Source organism: Prunus dulcis, chromosome 2 (assembly GCF_902201215.1).
Source record: "Prunus dulcis chromosome 2, ALMONDv2, whole genome shotgun sequence".
Lineage (NCBI taxonomy): Eukaryota > Viridiplantae > Streptophyta > Magnoliopsida > Rosales > Rosaceae > Prunus > Prunus dulcis.
This window is the reverse complement of record NC_047651.1, coordinates 2,444,685-2,461,726: the sequence shown is the minus strand read 5'-3', so window position 1 is coordinate 2,461,726 and position 17,042 is coordinate 2,444,685. Positions and strand designations below refer to the sequence as shown.

The 17,042-nt window shown below is 37.4% G+C and overlaps 3 protein-coding genes and 1 long non-coding RNA gene across 6 annotated transcripts; 2 read left to right on the top strand and 2 right to left on the bottom strand.

Annotated features, from left to right (window-relative positions):
• Positions 1-275: 275 nt before the first annotated feature.
• Positions 276-2,390, top strand: LOC117617919. The gene is made up of 2 exons (XM_034347538.1): positions 276-583; positions 1,862-2,390. The coding sequence occupies exons 1-2, from the start codon at positions 311-313 to the stop codon at positions 1,973-1,975; spliced, it is 387 nt and encodes a 128-aa protein (XP_034203429.1). The 5' UTR covers positions 276-310; the 3' UTR covers positions 1,976-2,390.
• Positions 2,391-2,461: 71 nt separating this feature from the next.
• Positions 2,462-5,534, bottom strand: LOC117617916 (pentatricopeptide repeat-containing protein At4g20740). Of its 3 annotated transcripts, XR_004584454.1 has the most exons (4): positions 3,311-5,534; positions 3,032-3,142; positions 2,801-2,918; positions 2,462-2,691 (listed from the first exon to the last, which is right to left on the bottom strand). XR_004584454.1 is itself a non-coding variant. In XM_034347536.1 (2 exons), the coding sequence occupies exon 1, from the start codon at positions 5,487-5,489 to the stop codon at positions 3,324-3,326; it is 2,166 nt and encodes a 721-aa protein (XP_034203427.1). In that variant the 5' UTR covers positions 5,490-5,534; the 3' UTR covers positions 2,943-3,142; positions 3,311-3,323. The 3 variants fall into 3 exon arrangements, 1 of the variants encoding a protein (XP_034203427.1); XR_004584453.1 differs by having other exon boundaries at positions 2,462-2,918; XM_034347536.1 differs by lacking the exons at positions 2,462-2,691; positions 2,801-2,918 and having other exon boundaries at positions 2,943-3,142.
• A 5,560-nt stretch (positions 5,535-11,094) lies between these two features.
• On the bottom strand, positions 11,095-13,852 carry LOC117617918 (bifunctional endo-1,4-beta-xylanase XylA-like). The gene is made up of 2 exons (XM_034347537.1): positions 13,620-13,852; positions 11,095-12,441 (listed from the first exon to the last, which is right to left on the bottom strand). Exons 1-2 carry the CDS (start codon positions 13,720-13,722, stop codon positions 11,381-11,383), a joined length of 1,164 nt encoding a protein of 387 aa, XP_034203428.1. The 5' UTR covers positions 13,723-13,852; the 3' UTR covers positions 11,095-11,380.
• Positions 13,853-15,599: 1,747 nt separating this feature from the next.
• On the top strand, positions 15,600-15,906 carry LOC117620390. The gene is made up of 2 exons (XR_004584741.1): positions 15,600-15,649; positions 15,733-15,906. It is a non-coding gene; the product is annotated as an uncharacterized LOC117620390 (long non-coding RNA).
• The last annotated feature ends 1,136 nt before the right edge of the window (positions 15,907-17,042 follow it).

Below are 17,042 nucleotides of genomic sequence, written 5' to 3'. Positions count from 1 at the left end.
AAAAATAAAAAATGGACTAACCTTGGCGCTTTTACACCGGAGTTTCTTTGGTCCTATGTGCATATCAATGGAAGTACACATTGTGCACTTATTGTTGCCGGTGAACTCCTCCGTATGACGTTTGTGACTGATGTCTGAGCGGATAAATACAATCTATTGTCTTTCTCTAAATAAATAATTATAAATTATAAAAATTATAAATTAAAAAAACAACAAAATAGACAATGTTAACGTGACCCGCAGTGATTTTATAAAAGCGAAATGATAACATTATCCACTCCGAGCGGAAAAGCTAAGCTGCTACCATATCATGGCAAGGCTTCTCATCTCCAACACAGCCTCTCTCACTCTCTCTCCACCAGCCCCGTCCTCACGTGCTCTACTCAACCCCCCGCACGTGCCCATATCGCCGGCGACTCGATTTTCCCGCCGCCAAGCCAGAGGCCTAACGGTGGTGACACGTTCCGGTCCCACCACGAACCAGTACGTGTTCGCATTCGTTATGCCACTCTCTCTGATCGCTGTCACAGTCTTCACCTCCATGAGAATCGCCGATAAGCTCGACGAAGAATTTCTTGAAGAGGTTTGTGAAATTTCTGCAACTGGGTTTTTGTCTTTATTTGCATGCGGCTTAATGCTTCTGAGATGTTAAAGTTCATGTGGGTTTTGGGTTTTGTTGAAGATTGCAAGTGTTTTTATTTTTATTTTCGTTTTTGTGGTGATTGGAATGAACAAGATTGCCAATGATTTCTTTCATATAGAATATAAAGTGGCAATTGAACTGCTAGGCAAGCCTTCAATGTTTTCCCATCAGTTCTATATTAGTTGAAGTTCAAATGGATTTAATGTATGGTGTCACTTTGCTCTGTCAAGATGTTTTTTTTTTCTCTTATGTACTCTGTTTTCTAACAGCGCACAATATGTAGTGTACAAATGTTCTATAGTAGTTTTCTCATTATGTTTAAATTTTGATGTCGTAATCACCCAGAAATGGAACAATAGCGAAAATTAGGAGCTTTTATCCACATGTTCCTGTGAAATATAAAATGTATGTTCACATTCACATATAATCTCAATTTTGTTTTAAATCGTGATTTCGGTTATATCTGGCATTGTCTGATGGCATGTTCTTAGAGACATGTTATGCAACTCCAATGGCATGTTCTTAGAGATGTGCCTTAAAAAGAATACTTGGTTTAAAATTAAGATATTTATCATTTTTCTGTGCTTTATCCCTAATATAGTATTAGGGACAATATATCTTCTGCTGCTGTTTTGACACAAGCCCTTATCTTTGTTTTCCTATATTTCTTTGAAGCCATCCCATGATGACATGATTCAAATATTTGAGTATTGATTCCATTTTGTAATGGGAACAATCATATGTTTTCCTCTTTTCGTTAATGTAAAAAACTATCTTCGGAACCCCTAGGTGAACAGGAGGGACTGGAAAGTGAGAGTTTTGCAAGTACTGCTAAAAATAGATCATAATCTGTTTGTTTGCGATGTTCTTTTTCTTTTTCTCCAATTAGTTGTTATGTTTATGAACTACCTGATTCTGGAAACTCAATCAACAAAGCATTGTCCCTGATACTTGTGGTCTGCCAAGCAAATTATTTATTACATTTGCGATTATAGTAACTGTTAATTCATGGGATAGCATGTCTGTTCTTCACAGCTTGACTTTTGTTGGTCTCACATTATAATTAGCCTTTGAAGAAAATTACTCCACAAGAAATATGGAAAACCTGCTGCAATTGTCATTATCCTGACTGTTTATATTTTCGTATGCACACATGTGTTTCTTTTTTTCTCTCTATATTTTTGTAAGTAGGTCATAATGTTTGTACTGTTGATGTAGATTGCAATTAATCAAGCGATCAGGGAAACTGATGAGGATGATGAAGTTGACATGCCTATAGAAGAAAAACCTGCCCTTCCACGAACACGTAACCGGCCCAAAAGGGAAGTCTAGACTTTCTTTTTGCTGCTTGGTAAGGTTTAGTTTTATATTTCATATCAGCGTGCCATTGTGAATGGTGATTCATTGAATGTAAGGGAAAGAAGGGGATGCAGGGAGCCTTATAGGCTTTGACAATTTTGTATGTCAAATGAGTATTGACATTAGAATGTTGTGCCGATAGCCTTCGAGCCTAATGGCACCTTCTTTTCCTTCCTTGAGAATTAGAGTGCACGCATTGTGTTTCTGTTGTTTGTAAAAAGAAATATGGTATGAATATATAGAGTTTGTCTAATAGGCAGAGGAGGTTTTGCTGTTAGTGTTTCCGATAAGCATGTTCTTGGTTGCTAGCAGAAGTGACAATCCCACCTGAAGGATTTTACAGACAGTATTCATATAGATCAATAGAATGATTTCTTTAAATTTCGAATCGTCATAATTGAAATTATTGTCAATTCTGAATTTTTTATTATAATTTATTTCAAGATACAAAATACAAAGTAGAAAAGGTTCATGAAATAAATCTGCTATGCCAAAACCCAAAAGTCACCTTGAACATTGCGGATTACATGCATTGCAGACTCAATTTCTCTCACAAATTATGAACATTTCAGATCTGTCATCTTTGACCTATTGCAAAAAAACTTAGGAAACATCAACTCCTGCATGTTCAGCCCATCACTGTCATTGAAATGGGAACTTGGAGTTTGCCTTGAGAAAAATATCTCCCCCTGCTATCAATGGAATATCAACCCTCATAGACTTTATTACAAGAACAACAATAATTTGATTGATAGACTTGGTTACTGGAAGACAGATAACCATGTAAACAGCTTAGACCTGTACACTAGAATGGAAGTTCTGAACTACGTTTTCTTCTCCACATACATCAAGAATCAGGGGCGATAAACAAAATATTCTTGATTCTTTTCCAAAATATGCCGAGCTAAAGCACAATCTAGCAAGGGAAAAAAAAAAAAAAAAAAACAAGAATCAGCTTGCTATAGCACATTAATTGACAATAAAGGATCTCACTAGGTTCAACACAAGGCTTTAGAGAACTAAACTGACCTGTTGGAGAAGTTATGAGACGCTGAAAAAACAAACATCACTCATGATGCCCTCTGATATGAAGCCTCATAACACTACCCTGGAAAGGTGCACCATCTGCCACTCTGAAGACTACAACCACAAATACATACAGATCTTAATTGCAGTGTTCACCCGATACAACTTCATGCATTAAAAGCAAATTGCTACAGAAGGTACGTACTCTCCAATGGGTTATGGACTGGACTATCTTATACATATTAAACATGTTAAAAGCCAAGTAACCAGTGAATTCAGTACCTGGCTTCATAATTCATCCCGACAGCAGTTTACAACCCTTTGCTTTCAACTTGGATTCTAAACCAAAAAACTTCAACCCTGACACCACCAGATCTGCCGTCTTCTTCTTCATGTGTTCAATTAATACTTCATCATACACAATCATGTTGGCTTCTGTTAAAAGTTTGCGCTCTTTCAAATTAGAAAATATCTTCCTTGCCTCCTCTATTGTTCCATGCTTACACATGCCAGAGATTATAGCAGAGTATATAACATCATCCGGAGGACAACCCTGCTGCATCATCTCGTTTAGTACTTCAATCACCTTCTCAGCATTATTAGATTTACATGCATGGAGAATGGTAAGAGAATACTTGAATTCCATGGGCCCACTTGTCACACTGGCTAAGCAGTCACGAACAAGCAGCATAACTGTATCAATCTCGCCAACTTTGCAAAGACCTCTTGCAAGAGAACAATAAGCAGAGATAGAAGGAACACAAGACATCTCAATTATCTTATTATGAGAGGCACAAGCCTCATGGATGTCCTCATCTTCAACAAAACACATAATTGCAATGCTATAAGTAGACGCATCGGGCTGCAAATCCACATCCTTCATTTCATTAAAGAGAGACAATGCTTTCTTCACTTTCCCAGATTTGTGGAGGGATCCCATAAGGATATTGTAGATTCCAACACTATAATAACCTTTAACTTTCAACTCCCCAAACACTTCCAAAGCTAACGGTACTCCATCCTCCTTTCCTACCATAAAGGAAAAGAATTTTGAAAGATCATCAATAACAGGAAAATCAAATTTCTCCATCTCTTCAAGCATATCGCAAAAGTTATCCATTCTTTTCATCTCAGCATAAGACACCAAAATGGGATTCACCGTAGCAAAATCTGGCTGAAGACCCTCTTGAACTGTAACTCGGAAAATCTTATAAGCTTTGTCAACCCGCTTCGCATTACATAAACCCTCAATAAGAGAATTATATATCCCCAAATCTGCCCTATACCCTGAATCCATCAAATCCTTCAACAAATCACATGCCGCTCCAACCTTCCTGTCTGCCACGAACCCCTCAATCAGCACCCCGTAAATAGCTCTATCAATCAGGAAACCCTTAACCTTCATCTCCCTAAACAACTCGTATCCTTTCTCCACCCTCCCTCCCTTACACAGACCCGTAACCAGAGTTGCATATGCCATAACGTCTGCCCCTACCCTATCTCTCTTCATTTCCTCCCAAACCCTCAAACAGCCGTCCATGTTCCCCTCTGAAATCAAAACCTTAACCATTGCCGTGCATGCAAACACGTCAGGTTTACACAAATTCACCCTCATCCTCTCCAAAAGCTGCAACATTTCATCCATTCTTCCCATTTTACAAAGACCCTTTATCAAGATCATAAAAGTAACACTCTCCTCGACCAACCCATCACCCCTAAAGTCTTCGTAAACCGATAATGCCAAATCCAAATAACCCGACTTCACTAACGCATCCATGATCCTATTGTACAAGAAAACCCTGGGTTTAACCCCAAATTTCTTCATTTTTTCATACACGTAATATACCCTAAGACCTCTATTGGCATCGGAGTGCATTCTGATGAGAATCTCAAACTGTTTCTCGCTGGGCGGTTTGCCCTGCGAGTCCATCAACTCTGGGACTTGGTCCGCGGACCGGAACCGGTTGGACCTGTTCAGACAATAGGCCAAGGCATTGTAGGAAGCATAAGTGTGCTTGAAACCCTTTTGCTTACCTGCCCAGTGGAAGAACTTGGAAGCGGAGACGGGGTCGTTTTGGACCTTGAGCACCTCGGCGACGAGGTCGGGCGTAACCCGGCGGAGCTTTCGGAGCTCCGAGACGACTGGTGGGCCCCAGTGGTTCCGGTTCTTGCGGAACGCGTCGAGAATGAAGCGCGCGATAGGGGAGAGAAATGAGAGGAGTGTCGTGTCGGCAGGGTTGGATGATGAAGTGGACGGCGAGGATTGGGGGAGGTGTGGATCCCATTTGGAGAGTTCGAAGGGCTGAGGTTGGGGGGCGGCGGTGGGGTATCTGTGGTTTGGGAGGGAGACGCGGTTGGAGAAGAGGCCGCCGCGGACTGTAGGGCGGTTCTGTGAGGGCTTGCGGTGGCCGTGGAAGAAGGTGAAGTTTTGGGGTTTAGGGGGTGGGGACTGAGGTGGCATTTTACAATTTGGGTCTGCCCCTATTACTCTCTTTCAGTCTTTCTAAAATTCTTTCCGCTTGACAAAATAGAGTTCAAAAATTCAATGCAGGACCGGTTATGTTTAATTTTACTTATTTGTTTAAATCCAAATCTATTAATATGAAAATCAAAAAACTAAAAATTGGATTGAACGAGCACGAGATGTTTTTTCTTAACGCTCCAAGACTAAGGGAGGTGTATCCAATTATAACTTTTAATGACTTTTAATGAGTTTAAAAGTCTGAAGGTATTCAATTGTGACTTTTAAATAGTCTTTAAAAGTTTAGTTGTATTCAATTGTGAGTTTTAAAGAGTATTTAAAAGTTTTGAGGTATCCAAAATATTAATGACTTTTAAAAACTTTGTTAAATAAATGACTTTTCAATACTTTTAAAGGTAATTCTTACTACGAAAAGTCTTGCTAATTTACACCAGACTTTATGAAAATATTGGGAAGCTGAGAAGATAGAACCAAAAAGTCTCCAAACGTCTCCAATTCTTTCTTCCCTTGTTATATCAAGCATCAAGCAAATAGATCTTTTTTCTTCATGGTTAGGGCTCCACTTTGGTATTCCATTGTCATCCACTTCCTTCAGGTTAGTAAAAAAATATTGAATATTTTTCTTCTCTTCTCATCCACACGTTTATTATTGATGAATATTTCTTCTATTAGTAAAAAAAGCTGTGTTTGCATATAAATATTTTATTATATTGATTGTCTCATATGCTATGTTTGTTTATAATATTTTATTATATAATTTGTTGCCCCTAAACCCATTAATTTATTCTTTAGGTACTGTTTCTTTACCCATAATTCGTTAGGTGGATAATTTTTTCATATAATATTTACATCCCACATATTAGGTTAGGAGAATTGCTGGAATATAGACTCTTTTGTAATCTAACCATTTCTGTTGATTTGTGAGTGTTTATGAAATATTATTGATGACTGAGTAATATTTATTTATTTTGATAAGAATATGTTACTTGTCTATGTGATTAGATTTGATAAATAAAAATTTAAAAGGTGCATTGGATGCAGTTTACCAATAAGCTATTATGAAAATATACACAATTAATAAGGATTTGTACATGTGATATAGTAATTATCAATGGAAGAATATTTGGGATACTTAAATCAAGATTCACAATTTTCAAGTCAGCACCTCCATTCCCATATAGGACTCAAGCAGAGCTTGTGTTAGCTTGTGCAGGACTACATAATTTTCTTCTTAGGGAATGTCGTTCTGATGAATTTCCTATTGAACTAGAGAACGAGTCTTCATCATCTTCACGATTACCATGGAATGAAGGAGATAATGTGGAACAAGTTTTTGAAACTCAAGAACAACAACGAGAGAATGCTAATGAATGGAGAGTTGGTATAGCTTTTGACATGTGGAGAAATGCCATGCAAGATAATAACGGAACTCAACGGTAGTGACCATTGAAATGAATCATGGCTAAGCTTTTTTGTAGACTGAATCATGGCTAGTTGAGCGCCAATTATTTCCTTATGGTACATTTTCAAATGTACTTTGTCATTTTTATCATTTTCTAATGTTAAGGAGAACTATTCTTTGCTTTTATGTAATTGTATCCAATTGTTTTTTTCCCTAATTTTTTGTTCAATGCTGACTAGTTCAATCAACATAAAAGATAAATGCTATTTGTAAAATAAATATAAAAATAAGTATTTAAAAGTCTATAAAACTCTATAACAAAAGTATATGAAAGTTTGTCACTTAACTTTATAAAGTATGTAAAAGTCATTAAGAATTTGTCAACTCTAGAAAAGTCATTCACTCAAAAAAAGTCTTTAAAAGTTGGAATTGGATACACCCCTCTAAATTTTCAAGCTTTCTCGCATACTTCCTACTCGCTTCCACCTCGACCCATCACTATAACTATGTGTGGTGCTTAAGATTGGATAACTCGCTAAATTCAAGATATGTTGAAGGAAGAAATTGAGAAAAACTTTCACATTTTGTCAAAGTTGAAGGTAGAAGATGAAATAATCATGAAGGAAAATTATCATTTCCAAACCCACTAAGTTGACGGGTATTTCTTTTTTATTTTGTGGGAATTATAATGGATTTGATAATATTCTATACATCAACATATTTGTCAGACATCAATTCGACCTGCTCCAAAATATTGGCAATAATTGGGTCTCAACATATGGGAAACAATTGTTGTCACAACAGCTCCAAAATATTTATTTGTGTGAATACTTTGCAAGAAAACCAGTGTAGCTTGGGTAGGAGGAAGACAAAACCGATTGACTAGGTAATGTTATTCCCACCTTTCTCAATTGAATAACGTTCAGATACATAGGTCATTGAAGATTTTCCTTCCCTTCTATTTCAAAGGGAATGAGGTGTATTTTCCAAATGTATTAACATTTCAAGAAATAGTTTACTTTTTTCTAATAAAAATAATATTTTGATTTGTTAATGAGATACTAATACCCCCAAAAAAATTCACGTGCTCAATCCGATCATTTTTTTATGTGTATGGCTCGTAACGCATTCATTTGTTATTATTCCAAATTACCGTTGTCTACCTTATATAACCATATTACCTTATCATTGCCTTTTGTCACATGTTTTGATATTTTCTTCTCACTAAAAGGCTCATTGTATCATGTCTTACTATTGCGATTTTTTTTCCCTTCAAATGTTTTGTTAGTTTCCTTTTTTCCATCCCTGGAGTGTTTGTGCACTCTGCAGTCTCTTTTGTGCAATAATAATAAAGTGTCTCTACACTCAGTAGTTTTCATTGTGCAGTAACAGTAAAATGTTATAGGACTCAACATTTTTTTTTTTAAATGTGCATTTACAGCTCTTTGACATTAAAATTGACGGTTGCCCTTGGTTGTTCATAAAAATATGTTCAATGTCCTCGGTGTAGGAAAATATGAGAATAGAGGCCAAATGACGTGGGGATCAAAAGGACGCGATCTTCTTTTTTATTATTTTTTATATTTTTTCTCTCTACTTTGTTTGAAAATGTTCCAAGTTCGAGTTTCCTTCCTATATTTGGAAAAAAAAAAAAAAAAAAAACATAAATCGAAAGGTTTACAAGCCCTAAAAGCATCTTTTCCTCATCCGTTTGTCGCCTCTTTTCATTCCATCTCTCTCAGACCAGCCGCGCTTTCAAGTTTTCTCTTCTTTTAAACGTCTTTGCCTCAATCAACATTAACATTTCCCTTCTTCTAAGCAACTTCTCAAGATTTCATTCCACCCTTTTCTTCCTCAAAATCTCAATTTCACATCCAAAATCGAGAGGTAAGAAAATTTACTTGAGCTGCATTTAATTACTCTATTTTTATGAATGAGTCCATTGTATTAAATTCTTTGAAGATTATTACTTCTTATAATAGTTGAAATGTGGTTCTAATGTGCATGTTCAAAAAAAGATATTTCATAACTTGAGATCCCATATATTTTGTTTAATTTCTGTTTGACTATTTGCTTAGATTTGAACTTGAGCTATATAGAGTATCAATGCTATTATTATAGGGGTTTTTTTTTAAAAAAATATTTATGTATAGCATGATGACGATTTGATTTGATTATTATATTAGCATGATGATGATACCTGTTGAGGTCCAAAAAATTCCACGGTTCGGTCTAATCAAATTCTCTGTCCAATGCGATACCTTACCGAGAATAAACCCGATTTAGGCACACGAAAGTTCGTCATATGAGCTTGCACACATGCCATGCCAAGCAAATAAGCAACACGCCACGCTACAAGCTTAAATGGGCCCAAGCCACGCAAGATGCCCAGGGTTTGCTTGAGTGGGTTGTGGTATGGATGGTAATAAGTTGACATGAGGCCCATTTATGGGCCGAGAAATGGAAGTCCCGGGGTTGCTTGGGAGCCCCGGAACTCAAGCCCATTTTTAAGGCCCAAATATGTGGGTAAGCACAAAGAGAGAAAAATAGCTCATTACTTCAACCAAAATAGTCCATTAACTCAACCATAATAGCCCAACAATTGATGAAGTTAGCCCATTCACTTGATAAACCAACCTATTGTCCTAGAAGGCCCAAGTAACTCAAGAAAATATCTGCAAAATCTCCAGCACCTAGCTGAAAACAAAAGCCACGATGAAAGCCAAAATATCCATGTGTGTAAGTTGCTGGAAAGCTCCAGCACATGGGAGGGAACAAGTTTCAAGCAAAAAACACCCTTCAAACCAGTGTACATACCCATTTCTTTCCCTCAGCAGATCTAGCCTTAAAAGAGGGGAGAAAATAGGGAAGAAAGATGGCTGAAAATGGGGATTCTCCATTGAGGCAGCAGCGAGAAAGAGGCCTTGAGCTCCTCAAAATCTCTGACTTTGTGCAAATAGGCAGAGGCAATTTCACTAAGAAAGGAAAGTCAAGGAGGAGAGGAGTAATGAAGGAAAAGCTTGGCCAAAATCTATAGAAACCATTAGGGTTTCTTGGAAAAAGATGGCTTCCAGCGGCTATAAAAGGGGCCTCTTCTACCCAACCAAAGACCAACTTAGATATGGAGAGCAATCTTTATCTCTCACCTCTGAAACATCTACAATTTCGAGCTCATCCTTCCATCTCTTCCCATTTTCCCTTTTGGTAAACTTTTCCAAAGCTTAATAGAGGTTTCGTCAAGCTGCCGAAAACTACCCAGTACCCCACCACTTCATCATTAGCTAAAGAACTCAGACCTAGAGAGCAAGTTTCCTCTCCTACCTGCAAAAACCCAGCAATCTCGTACACTATTCACCCTCATTCTCCATTTTCTTCTTCTGATAGACCATTTTCACATCTGACAGAATTTCTTCAAACTGCCGGAAGAACTTGGTTCTTTCTTTCTCTCTTCTCAGCCAAATCTGCTTGCAAACCTCTTCTTCCTCACCTTAACACTCCTCTTTCTCCCTAGAAAGCCATATTTTCCTCTTTGGTGCTAAACTCATGCTGATTTTGCTTCCATGCCACAAGCCTCTCATGCCAAGCTAGAAAATTTATCTGTAAGCATCAAGAAATCATCTGTAACTGTTGTTATTTTTATTGGTGAAGGTAACCAAGGTGTTTCCTTAGGAATCTCAGTCCTTTCGAACCATTCTTGGGGCTTGATCTTGGAACTCAGCCTCAAAGGGCAATTTTAGCCATCTGCCCTTTATGGGGGTCCAACCCGTTTTTAGCTGCCGAAAGAAAAAAGCCCATACAATACCATGTGTATAAATATTAATTTCTATTTGAAAAAAAAATTTATTATTTTGTTAACTTTTTCTATTTTTTGAGGGGTGAATAGTAAGAGTTATATTGAATTTAGTAGATCTTTTTAGGGGGCCCAAAATCGAGCCCAAATCTCACTGCTAAAGAGAATGATATTCATAAGCAGAGAACATAGACTTGAACTCGAGCAATCCCCACATCATAGGATGAGAGAAAAACTTGGAACCATAAAATATGGGAAGGAAACACACAATAGCACAAGCACAAACATACACCACTTATGGGAAGTTATAAACAGAAAACTGGACACACCAATATGACAGTTTTTTTTATAATTAACTTTCGCATTCAATTTAATATTGTGAGCTTATCCAGTCAACACTACAAGTCTTACTTCTTTCTGGAAAGCAGGGGTAACATTACATTCAGTTCAAGTAATTCTACAATGATAAATGCCGCAAACGTTGAGTGTCCATTAAAATTAAAGGCCCCCAAACTATATCAATCAAATTGCACTCTGGAAGAACAAAATTACACACTGCCTATAGGAGACAGATAACAGAAATAATATGATATGTATATCATGCCTGCAAATCTGCTTCTATTGACTCCAAGGATAGACGGTTTGAGGCCATTACATATACCGATGCCCCATTCTCTATCACACTCGGGCAAAACTGACCCTCTTTCTATTATTTCCCCTACTCCAGCAATTACCTGTTTGATAATCACTCCCTTGAAATCTTGAGCTTTTATAATCTGATATATATTCTTGAGGACGTTCCCTCTTATGGCCACCCTGGTTCCTAGCTCCCGAACCACTGTTTACTATCCTAAAATCCAAATTATTTTTCTGGTTATTCTGGCTCCCCCACTGTTTCCAACCCCACTCATCTCCTCCACGATCTCTCCACCCTCTATATTTTAGAGATTTATTGTTTTGACTAGGACCGCCCCCCCAACGATTCTCACTATGATCCACATTCTTTGACTCCTGCTGGTTGTAGCCCCAAGACTTACATATTGGATCACCCCATCTATTACCTTCCACAGACGCAACACCTTGACAGCCACCTTCCCAAGGTTTAACATCATTATCCCAACCCTTTGACAGAGTGATATTATCTCCCATCTGGTTCCATCCCCATGACTTATCCCTGCTATCTTCCCATGCATTCTTCTCCATACTTCCATTGCCCTGAGTACTTCCACTTTCCCAAGGGTTGTCACCATTAGTATTCCACTGGTTTCTGCCCTGAACTGTGTTTTTCAAATCTCCACTACCCTGAATGTTGTCACATTCCCAAGCATTTCTGCTGTTATTTGGAACCCTGTTATGTCCATCTGGAGTAACAAAAGCTGAATATTTTGTATTCTTGTTTCTTCGCCCGAACTTGCCATTCCCTTCTTCCTCATCAGGAGCAAAGTACTCACAATCCACTTCCTTAATGAGTTCGGGATCAATAATAGGGTACCAATCTATTTCATCAATATAAATACTTGCATCAGGCAGAGAGATGTCACAGGAGACGCCATTGATGTCCGCCCAAAAGCGCTGTTTTGCATTTTGAAATGCCTCCTCGCCAGCTGAATCGTTCCAATTGAGTACATTACTATTTCCATACATATACCTCTTGGCATCTGCTACCTTCCACCATGGTATGGACCCAACCAAAGTGCAGAATTGCTTTTCCCAATAAGGTATACCATCCTTACAAAACCCTACAAATGAAAAAAAGAAAAAAAGAAAGTAAGATTCCAATAGAATGACTCTTTCAACAATGATGAGATTACCAAGACGCGGAATTAATGCCCCATACGTCATGTGAACATAAAAAACTAATAATAAAAAAAAAAGAAAAAAAAAAAGAGATAAGCCACATGACCAACCAAAATAATAGGAAAGTACTGAACTCACGTCTTTAACAATCTAGGACTGACGTTATGATGCAGATGATAAGCGATTCCTATTTGAACAATTTCCAGAGTCTAAGCAATTATCATAGAAACCTCACAATGCTTGAGACAAAATTAGTTATGTTAAGGTTTCTTATTTTGTTCAAAATGAATTATAAATGGAACCGAAAGCCTGCCGAAAATTGAAATAACAAAAAAAATTTCCATAGGTAACAAAGAAAACGAATTAGCCGGCTCTGTTACAAAACACACAAAACTACACAGGAAAAAAAATTTAATCCTCTTCTGCAAAGTTTAATTTTAGGAGACCAATTTAAATTTAGTAATCTACAATATGAAAAGGGTATTAGACATGGCTTCGGGCACTATTTTCTCACATGTAAATCTGCTGTCAATAGGAAAGGCATTCCGAAGACAAAGTAGCACACTCAAGATAGTGAAATGGGTGAACAAATAGGCTAATGGGTTTAACATACACGACGGAAGTAACCTGACCAATTAAAGCATGCAAACTCTGTGCATTTTGAATGCACCAAAGCACATGAAGAAGTAATAAATGATGGGCACAAACAAATGTAGTTCTATTTCACGATAAGCCAATCAAAGTAGACCATAATAAGGTATCTATATCCAATTATCAGTCTTCAATCCTAACAAGTGTCTTATAAATAGGTGCTTTCTAGCATTGCTCCCCAGACTGTTATAATACCCGCCTGGAATTCTCAGTAAGTTTCTCTGCTGAACAAATAAACAATCTAAAATATCTAAGTGTTTATAAGCTTTGGTATTTTCTTAGGAACCATTTACTGAAAAAGTAAAAAGGATTTGATAAAAGGGGAAAAACTGGAACAACTAGAACATGTGCCATATAAAGAATTCAGATAAAACACATCAAGAAAAACCTACAAACCAACAATTCAAGAAGAACCCAATTCAAATTGATAGTAAACAAGTTCAAAAAACAAAGAAAGACAGAAAATTACCTGAAGGGGGAGGAGGTTCGGGGTGATATGGTAGAGGGTATACGCTTGGAAGCTTTTCTTGACGGTAGATTCTACGAGGGGGACGATGTCTCCAATTGCCCATTTGCGCAATTCCAACACTTCATAGAGAGATAAAGAGAGAGAATGAAGCTTTCGAAACTACTACAGGATCTAAGATTTTGTGAGATAAAAAACAAAGCTTTACTTTTACCACAGAGAGAGAGAGAGAGAGAGAGAGAGAGAGAGAGTCAAATACTGTTGAAGTTGGCGGGCGGCAGACTGACTGAGGTCTAGGCAGCGGAAATGGCGGAACTCGTGCTCAACTGGATCCACTATTCAGGCCCAAGTTTTAGGTTGATGGTGTCCATTGGGCCTAGCCGAATTTGAAGTTTTCAGCTTAAGCTGGGAGTTTCTAAATGAACCCAACAATTTGATAATATAGGCTATGTGAGTTTGTGGAGTCATTCTATAAGGCATTAGATGAGGTCTTATTTCTTAATTGTTGGATTAATTTAATTAATTTAATTTAATAACTAATTAATTTGATTCAACGATTAAGAGATAGGGTCTCATCTAAGGACCTTAAATAAGGCCCTCATTATAAAATTCTTGTAAATTTGTGATAGGAAGGGACTATCAGTTGGCCTGCGGTCGCGACTCACGAGTTAAAGAAGGTTAGTCCAACCCAATGAGCCAAAACCAAATATAGTTTGACCCGATTTTTTTTAGGGAGAGTCTATAGTGAGTGGGAAGTTATAAGGGGTGTTTGTGAGGGGTATGTAAGAGCCGTTGGATTTCATCCAACGGTGAGTTTTTAAAAGAGGGTGCATGTAGAATCGGGTTGAAATCTAACCCGTTAGAAACCCAACTTCAGTTCTTCCCCTCTTTCCCTCTTTCTGAAAAATTGAAGAACACAATCTTCTCTTTTTGAATGTAAAGCAAACCCACAATTAGAAGGATCCAAATCTCCCAAACCGTATAGTCACTCGATTGTCATTAGCTCGTTGGGAGGCCTGCGATCTATGGTAACCTGGGTATTACGAAGAATGTCTCTTACCTAGCTGTTGCCCTGTTTTGATTCTATGGCTCAAGTGAAAACCCCTTCTCTTTTTCATTCAGCTGACAAGATTCCAGATGAAAGCAAAGTAGCATATCTCTTTTTGTAGCTAGAAGCCGCAGCAGCAGTTGTTCCTCGATTTTGGTAGAGATGGAGTCTCAAATACCAAAGAGTCTTCTCTAATGTCCACCACATTCTTTCCAGCTGACTGACTTAAGAGGTCCCGATTGATTTTGAGAGGTAAGTTCACTTGCTGAATTGATTTTATTGGGTTTGGTTGATTTTTTTGTGAGGGTGGGAAATTCGTCATTTGTGGCATCAATAATGCGTCATTTTTGGAATCAATAATGTGTCATTTGCTTATGAATATTCAATATACTTAGTTCATTGTTGTTGGTCGGGGTGGAAAATTATGAAATGTAGGTAAAAGAACCTAAACTTAGGCTTAATGACATTAGGAGTAAGCATTTGGAGAGGATATTGGGTGAAGTTCTGTAATTGGTGGTTTGAATTACATTTGTGTTCTTAGTTGAACATATTGGTTCTAATGTTATTTTTAACAGATTATTTCACAAGAGATGACGTAACTTATGAAATTTTGCTTGCGTTTTGTGTAATTGGAAGTTAGGCTATGCGTATTTTGTGTCAATTTGGGCAATGTTTTGTGTAAGTGGAATGCATTGATATGTTGTGATGCAGTAATGAGTGAAGAAGGATGTGAGGTACTGTCAGAGACTCAAAAAAGTTTGCAGGTGAAGTTGAAGTTGCTGAAGGATGGACCAAGTAATAACGAAGTTGGAGGGTCCAGCTCTCAAACACAATATATGAAAGACCATAAGAGAGTGAGGTGCAAAGGAAGGTCGAAAGGAGTAACGGGAGCAAAGGAAAAGGCAATGAAGCGAGGGATTAGACACTGTCGGGAGTGTGGACACATTGGTCATGATAGAAGACAATGCCCAGCCTTGAACACACCGTAAGATGCTAACACTATTTGTAATAGCATCTAAAATTTGAATAGGTAAAATTTTTATGTGCTTGTGTTTGATGTTTATGCAGGACATCACCGTCGACCAACGACGAATCAACTCCAATACATCGTAGTGACCCATTATTCGACGATTTTGACAGGATGCACGGACCAACTGAATGATTTATATTTGTATTACACGAAATGTGGTTGTTATGAAGATTAATGACATGTTATTGATGTTTAAAGATTCAGTTTTTGAATAGTATTGTGTTTTTGTTCATGTCCTCCGATGAGCTCTTACTATGTCCACTGGTAATTGAAATGAAAATTTGCTTGGTTTCATTCGTCCATGAAATTTGGAGACATGTTAATTTTACATCTTCTCCCTATTTATAAATTTTCAAAGACATTTGATAAAGTATGAAATTTTGAGTTATGTGAAGAAGCAATGACTTTTACCATGTAAAATGGCCAGTTTATGGTGAATTATGCTTTAACAGAGATTCATTTTTCAAATCCTCAGGCTAATGCAGCATTTCCAGCAGTTACTCTGTTGTTTCCATTACCAGTAATCATTTCCAGCAGTAGCCACTTTTTCCAACTGGTTAATAAGGGCACGATTTTGTACACTTTTGTAACTGAAGGATACTTGAAGCACTTTGTTGGAACAGAGCAAATAGAAAGCAGCGTGTACAAAAGAAACATAACATTGCAGCCAATTACATTTCGATACTGAATGACAAATATTAAAGGGTACACTAACTTACATAAATACTCATAATTCCACACACAAAAGAACATTTGATTGCAAAACATATTATGTGCTCCCTCTTAGCAATACCACGATCTCCCCAACCAACTGAACAACGGTAGCCACAATCACTCGGTCGTACTCGTCAGCTTCTTCTTAGCAGGTCTCACATGCTTATGGCCACTCATATCCCTAGTGATATAGACCAAATAAATCTTCAGCAATATTTGGAATTTTATTATATATATATATATATATATACCATAAACCATTCACTAAACAATGTATAGCACATGTTATGTTACTTATGACTCACGTGTCAGTTTTTTTTTGAACACATTACTACGCCAGCTCTTTAATGTAAATGGACATGAGAAGGAGCATTTACTGATTCCCAGCTTGCTGTGATATTGACTGCTTATTGAATAATATGTCCGTATTTTCAAAATATAATGTTACACATTATAACACATGATGACTTGCAATACATAGTCCCAATAATTATATATGAAGCAAATGAAACTGATATTTGTGTTATTTTAAATTAGATAATGACATTAAGGGAGTATATGTGCAATACCACGGTCACCCTCAACCAACTGAACAGCGGTAGCTGCAATCACTTACTCGGATCGGTCGGCTTCT

What these genes read in the sequence shown, in the direction of transcription:
- LOC117617919 (XM_034347538.1), top strand. Translation starts at nt 311, where the DNA reads ATGGCAAGGCTTCTCATCTCCAACACAGCCTCTCTCACTCTCTCTCCA. An exon ending in ACGAAGAATTTCTTGAAGAG is followed by an intron (nt 584 to 1,861) that starts GTTTGTGAAATT and finishes CTGTTGATGTAG; the next exon opens with ATTGCAATTAATCAAGCGAT.
- LOC117617916 (XM_034347536.1), bottom strand. Translation starts at nt 5,489, where the DNA reads ATGCCACCTCAGTCCCCACCCCCTAAACCCCAAAACTTCACCTTCTTC.
- LOC117617918 (XM_034347537.1), bottom strand. Translation starts at nt 13,722, where the DNA reads ATGGGCAATTGGAGACATCGTCCCCCTCGTAGAATCTACCGTCAAGAA. An exon ending in CGAACCTCCTCCCCCTTCAG is followed by an intron (nt 12,442 to 13,619) that starts GTAATTTTCTGT and finishes TTTCATTTGTAG; the next exon opens with GGTTTTGTAAGGATGGTATA.